Source organism: Otolemur garnettii, unplaced genomic scaffold (assembly GCF_000181295.1).
Source record: "Otolemur garnettii isolate 467f Iridium unplaced genomic scaffold, OtoGar3 scaffold00127, whole genome shotgun sequence".
NCBI lineage: Eukaryota > Metazoa > Chordata > Mammalia > Primates > Galagidae > Otolemur > Otolemur garnettii.
The window spans coordinates 3,787,459-3,794,153 of NW_003852522.1; the positions used below are offsets into that span (position 1 = coordinate 3,787,459).

Consider the following 6,695-nt stretch of genomic DNA (forward strand, 5'->3'; position numbering starts at 1 on the left):
AAAAACAAAAAAAACTCCTGGGTTCAAGTAATCTTGCCTCAGCCTCCCAAGTAGTGGGGACTATAGAAGCCTACCAGAGCACCTGGCTATTTTAATATTTTTAGTAGAGACAGGGTCTTGCTCTTGCTCAGGCTGGTCTTGAACTCCTGAGCTCAAGAGATCCACCTGCTTTGGCTTCCCAGAGCACTAGGATTACAAGTGTGAGCCATTGCACCTAACCTAAAAGAAATAAAATTTAAACTTAGCCAGGCACGATGGTGTGCACATATAATCCCAGCTGCTGGGAAGTCTGAGGCAGGAAGAAGACTCCAGCCACTGGGCTTACAATTATAAGGCAGAGATGCAGAAAGCCCTCCAAAGAGGTTTCTAGGGTTTTCCCAGGCTACCAGGAATGTTTGGGGACTTCCCTTCCCTGGGAGGGCCTGGCCACCATTTGCTCAAACATTCACCAAATCAGAAGCAAAGTTGATATTTGCCCAAAGGCTTCTTTTGCCCCAGTGTCATGATGGTGGATTATTCTTCCTGCCTCACTGAATCATTATACCTTGCAGAGGAGGTTGTATGTGACAGCAAAGGAAAGCAAGAGATCTTGTCCCCCTAGGTCGCCAAGCTATTTAGGGTCATTCTGGGACTTGGAATCCAAAGCTAATTCCAAAGCTACTTGGCCAGTTTTCTTCCCTTTTTTTGTACCTTGTTTTCCAGTTCACTTCACTTTCCTTTGAGTTATATTTATTTTTGTGCCTTAGCAACTCATTCTTGCCAAGGTAGAAAAAGGTACACAGAAAAAGTTCTCCACTCTCCAGCCCTCTCCCAGAGCCTCTCTCCTCAAAGCCAATTAATGTGATTTCTTACATTTTCTTTCAAGACTCTTTTATGCATGAATACAGCCTCCCCCACCTTCCCCCTGCTGCTCCCTAACTTGAGAGTGGCATGCCACGCATACTCAGCATACTTTCTTTCTTTGCAACTTTACAATACACCTTGGAGCTCACTCATTCTTTTGCACAGTTGCATACTATTCCTTGGTGTGGCCAAACCACAGTTTCTTTCCCTGGCCCTCAATATTTGAGTGGTTTGTAAACTTTTAACCTTCAGATAGAGCTGCAGTGGGAGGATTGCTTGAGTCCAGGAGTTGGAGGTTGCAGTAAGCTAGGATCACATTGCTGCTCTCATGCCCAGAACAAAGTCCCTGTCTCCAAAAAATATAAAACCCAAGGGCAGCTCCTATAGCTCAAAGGAGTAAGGTGTGGGCCCCATATGCCAGAGGTGGCAGGTTCAAACCCAGCCCTGGCCAAAAACTGCAAAACAATAATAATAATAATAATAACCAAAAAAAGCTGCAGTGAATAATCCCATGCCTCCACCAGATCCCTCAGGGGCAGGGCCACATGTAGCATTGTCCCTTAGCTTGGCCAGCACAGCTGTTATCAATATTTTTGACTGTTGCAAATATGCAAAATATCATTGCACGGCTAGTTTTGCACCTCCCTCTCTCTCTTTTTTTAATAGCTGTGGGGTCTTGTTATGTTACCCAGGCTGGATTTCAACCCCTGGGCTCAAGCCATCCTTCCACTTCAACCTTCCTGGGAATATAGGAAGGGGCCACTATGCTTGGGTTAATCTACATCTTTTTTTTTTTTTTTAAAGTATTGGAACTGGGTCCTTGTCACATGTTTAAAGAACAAGGCATAAAGAGGTAGCATTCTCAAATGTGCTAAATTTCTGTGACTGCTTTAAATGCATCCATCTAAAGAGGTTCAACCTCTGCCCCATATACCGGAGATGGTGGGTTTAAACTTGGCCCTGGCCAAAAATTGCAAAAAAAAAGAAGTTCAACAAGACTTCCAAATGACAATGCGACTTTCCAAGAATCTCCCCATCTGCCCTTCAGTGAGCTTGTCCTGGTCCTAAAGTCTAGCAACAAAGACTCTCCCAGCCCCCTAGAGTTGGCCCTGTTTATCTACAGGGCCAGCCCCCTAGGCCCAGCCACTCACAGTAAACAGTGAGGGAGGCTCCAACTGATGACTGGTTATTGTTGCAGTTTGAAAAGCATATTGGTTTACTATCTCTTCCCACGTTGCTCAGTTCATACACGATCCAGTTGTCACCACGGGTCACTAGTCTTTTAGTCAATGGAGTCTCCAGGCCCACAGTGGCTTTCTGGTCACAGGAGGAACTGCAATTTATTTGCAGGGAGCCTCCTCGGGGTAACATGGCTTTTGAGGGAGATACAAATGTTTGGGCTTCTCCAGGTCCTGGAAGAAAAGGGTGAAGAGGGGACAGACATTATAAATCAGGTTCATCACATAACATGACTGTGGACCCAGCCAATGGTGGGTACTGGGGACACAGCCTTGAACAAGACAAAATGTTCTGCCTTCAGTGTGAGAGATGGAAATAAATGTTCAAGAACAAACAAGATAATTAATAACTGATGTTAATATGAGCTTTGATGAAAACAAAACAGGGTGATAGATCAGAGTGCCTTGGGGACAAAGTGATGTCTGAGCAGAGATCTAAGTGATGAGAAAGGCCTGCTGATATTCAGAAAAGGGAAGTGGATTCCAGGCAAAAGGAATAGCAGACACAGGCTCAGTGCCCATAGCACAGTGGTCAGCCATATACACCAAGGTTTGAACCCAACCTGGGCCAGCTAAACAACAATGGCAACTGTAACAAAAAATAGCTGGGTGAGTTGTGGTGGGCACCTGTAGTCCCAGCTACTTGGGAGGCTGAGGCAAGAGAATTGCTTAAGCCAGTGGTTCTCAACCTTCTTAATGCCACGGCCCTTTAATACCATTCCTGTGGGTTGCAACCCACAGGTTGAGAACCACTGGCTTAAGCCCAAGAGTTTTAGGTTGCTGTGAGCTATGACACCAGAGCATTATACCGAGGGCAACATAGTGAGACTTAGTCTCAAAAAAAAAAAAAAAAAAGAATAGCAGACACAAAGGTCCTGAGGCAGGTGGCTGGAGCCTAGAGCTGGATGGAAGAGTGGTGGGAAATGAGTTCAGGAAGAACATGTGGGCACTATAATCCACACTAAAGATGTGTTCTTTATTCTTAGGGTAATAGGCAGCCATGGGTAGGATTTTAGCAGAGTCCATTTTAACAACATGAAGTCAGGCCAGGTGCAGTGGCTCATTCATGCCTGTAATCCCAGCACTTTGGGATGCCAAGGCAGGAGGATCATTTTGAGGTCAGGAGTTTAAAAACAGCATGGGCAACATAGCAAGACCCTGTGTCTACAAAAAAATTTTAAAATTTACTAAAAACTAAAAAAGAAAATTAAAAATTAGTTGGGCACAGGCACACCTATAGTCCCGGTTACTTAGGGGGCTAAAGCAGGAGGATTGCTTGAGCCTAGGAGTTTGAAGTTGCAGTGAGTTAATGCAATGCTAATACAAGTAACTCAGTACAGGCCAGGTAGCGAGTACCTACCCTGCAGGTAATACAGGTAAGAAAGAAGGGAGTTGTTTTGATTAGATCCCTCAGACTCTGGTGCCTCCAAAGCTAAAAATAATGTCTATCTGAACCCAGGCCTACTACTGTCCCCCAATGATTACTGTCCTCAGATTTGCTCTATTTGGGGTGGAGGTGCGTGAAGACATTGGCTTTGTAAATTCTCCTAGGGTGATTCTGGAATTGTTCCCATTTCACACAGAGAAAGAGAGACTGGGAGAAGGTAGACAACTCAAGGAGAAAGCAGTGGAGTCAGCATCAGAGTCAGGAATAGAACTCTTTGTTGGGCTATTAACTAAGATGTCAATCTTCCACTCTCCTGCTTCCCAAAACTCACCACCTTTGGGGACCTCTGCCTCAATTCCCTCTTTCCCAGCTGGGCTGGAGTTGTGGGGAGGGGAGTGGGATGACCTTCTCAGCTTAGGGGCCCTGGGTAAGTCAGCTCTGGAATTCCCCTGAGTAGAAGCAGCCCTGGACTTCCCCAGGGGAAGAGGATAAAGAACAGAATGTGTCTTGGTGCTACCGGTGGTGGTGGGCCGTCATCAAGCCTACTACACTCTGGGCAGGGTTGGGGAGCAAATCCCCAAACCATCTGACAGCATCCTGGGGCCAGGTGCTATGCTGAGCCACTACACAAACCTTGCCAGGTGGCCACTATAACGTTACCTATTTTACAGCTCAGAAAACTAAGCACAGGAAGGGGCAATCTATAGCCTGAGGTCACATATGCGGAATTTGAACTCTCAGTTGTTGACTGAATTTCAATCAGTGCCTCCAGCCCCACCTTCCCATAAACAGCTACTACAGGGAATGGGCCCTTCCAAGGGTGCCCAGGGTACAGTCAGGATCCAGGGAGCTGGCCCGACGGCGCCCTCCCCCAGACTCACCTGGGAGCAGAGCCCCGAGTAGGGCCAGGAGCACAGGTAGGGTACGCAGGACGCCACCGAGAGCCATAGCGGGCGGAGGCAGGGCCGGGTGGCAGCAACGAAGCACAGAGAGGCTCAGCGGACTGAGGCACAGAGAAGTGCGCGGGTCCCTTTATAACCGCTGGCCACTGGGGGCCGAGGGGCAGGGCTGCTTTCCCGGAAATCTCGCGCCTTCCCTCCGGAACGAGGGCCTTTCCGGACTGAAAGTGTGCCTGGCTCGAGCCAGGCTGTCTTCCCCCGCCCACCGAGGAATTTCCAGACTGAAGTAATGGGTGGTCGCAGCAGGGGGTTGGTGACCCGGAGGCTGCTCCGGGTTCCCCAGGTGTTGGCGGAGGGGCCTAACACAGCCACACACAGACCCTTTTCCCCTCTTTCTCTCCTCCGAAGACAAAGACACAAAGGACCTGGCTAGCCCCACCCTCTAGAAGTTCGCGCCAAAGGACCCTAATTTTACTGGCAAGCTGTGGAATTTGCCCACCCCCTACAGCCCCATATAAAAGGGGTCTCTAACTGCCCCTGGGAGCAGGTGCTACCTTTGCAGTGCCCAGGTGGGTCACCGTTCACTTTCAATAAACCTGGCCTGAACTTCTACACTGCGGCCTTGACTCTGGGCGCCACCGCTTAGCCCTTTCACCATTGCATCCCATCTCTCAGCTGGGCTGAGCTCCACTCGCTGTTTACACTGCAATCAGCACTTTATTGGAGTCTGCCGACCACCCTGGGCAAGAGGAGACTGTTATTGTGCCCATTTCACAGAACCGTAAGCTGTGGCTCCGAGTTGAGCAGTGATCCAGTCTCAAGCCTTGACTCCCCAGCTCACACAGGCCTCTTTAACCGACCGGACGAGCCCTTCGCGTGAGTAGGAGGCCCAGGAATCCTCACCCGGCACCCTCCATTCAAGAGTGCGGCATGTCCCTGCCCAGCTGACGTTGAGATTTCCCGAGAAGCGGTCAGAACAGGCCCAAACACCTCCCCGAGCCCAGGACCGTGGGAGCGAGGCCGCGAGGCCGCGAGGCCGCGAGGCCGCATCATGTCTGGGGAAATAAGCGTTCTTCCCCCTGCCACCCATGGGTGCTTCCTCCCCCGCAGTCTCCTCGCTTCTCCTTTTGGCCTCGGTAGCGGGGGCGTCTTTACAGCTCCCAGAAAAAGGAAGGAAGCCATGTGTTCCCGACGCCCTGAGCCCCTCTGCTGGCGTCCCAGGCTTCGCGAGGAAACTGAGCCAGCAATTCAAACCTCGAGTACAGCGGAGAGAGGGGGCGCTGGAACCTTTGCCTTACCCGCACACGGCACCTGAAACTCGGACTCTGGGGTCTTGCGCTGAATATGTGCGGGTGTTTGGCCACCGGCTTTGCATGTGACCCCAAAACTTGTCATTCCCTACATCGAGGGAACTTTGGGGTCTCCGAGTAAGGAGCAGCACGGCCTCAAGGCTTCCTGTTGTGGAGCGCCCTTGCTGTCGCCATGGAGACCTCGGAGGGGCCAGGGAGGTCGTGCTCCAGAAGGGGAAGGGAGGGATCCTGGGGACCGGTGGACGCGGCCCTTCCTCCAGGGAAAGGGGGCTGCGAGTCACCCGCCATCCAGAAACGCATCCTTCCCCCAGCACTGGTCATTCCTAAGGAATTTCCACGGGGATCTTTTTCTTGGCGGGGAGGGGAGGTTGGAGATACTGAAGTCCTGCCCCGGAACGGCCTGGGTAAAAAAAACAGAGTGGAACGGGAATGTTCCCGCGTTGCTGATTACTATTTTAATATCAGGAGACTTTAAAATTATATATATATATTGCTAATCTTCTCTGTATCGTTCCAGTTTTAGTACATGTGCTGCGGAAGTGAGCACAGATCAGGCGACTTTTCTCTAACTTGTGTGTATGGCGCGGGGGTGGGGTGGGGGGCTGGCTCCCACCGGAGGCGCACGGGCCGCGAGCTCCCCCACGCGGCCCAATTCCCCTTGCAGCCACAAAAACGTCAAACGTCCGTCCTTTTCTGAACTAGTCGCTCAGTTTCTTAAGCACCTACTGCGTGCCAGGCATCTTACCAAGCGCTGCGGACACCACAATGAACAAAATAGATAAAAATCCCTGCCACCGTTCAAGGATCGTCTCCATAGGGGCGACAGACAAGAATCAAAAACAAAGCAATCCACCCGCCTCGGCCTCCCAGAGTGCTCGGATTTACAGGCTTGAGCCACACCACCTAGCCAATTTTTAAATCCTTTTTTTTTTTGCAGGTTTTTTTTTGGCTGGGGCTGGGTTTGAACCCATCACCTCTGGTATATGGGGCTAGTGCCCTACTCCTTTGAGCCACAGGT

The 6,695-nt window shown here is 50.3% G+C and overlaps 1 protein-coding gene across 1 annotated transcript in view; it reads right to left on the minus strand.

The window, feature by feature from the left end:
* The window catches only part of ICAM1 (intercellular adhesion molecule 1), a 10,469-nt gene extending 6,040 nt beyond the window's left edge, over nucleotides 1–4,429 (minus strand). The window contains exons 1-2 of the mRNA XM_003798044.3: nucleotides 4,350–4,429; nucleotides 1,995–2,255 (exon numbers count right to left, since the gene is read on the minus strand). Coding sequence (XP_003798092.1) covers nucleotides 1,995–2,255; nucleotides 4,350–4,416 — 328 coding nt within the window. The 5' untranslated portion in view covers nucleotides 4,417–4,429. The remainder of the gene's footprint in view (nucleotides 1–1,994; nucleotides 2,256–4,349) is intronic.
* Between the last annotated feature and the right edge of the window lie 2,266 nt (nucleotides 4,430–6,695).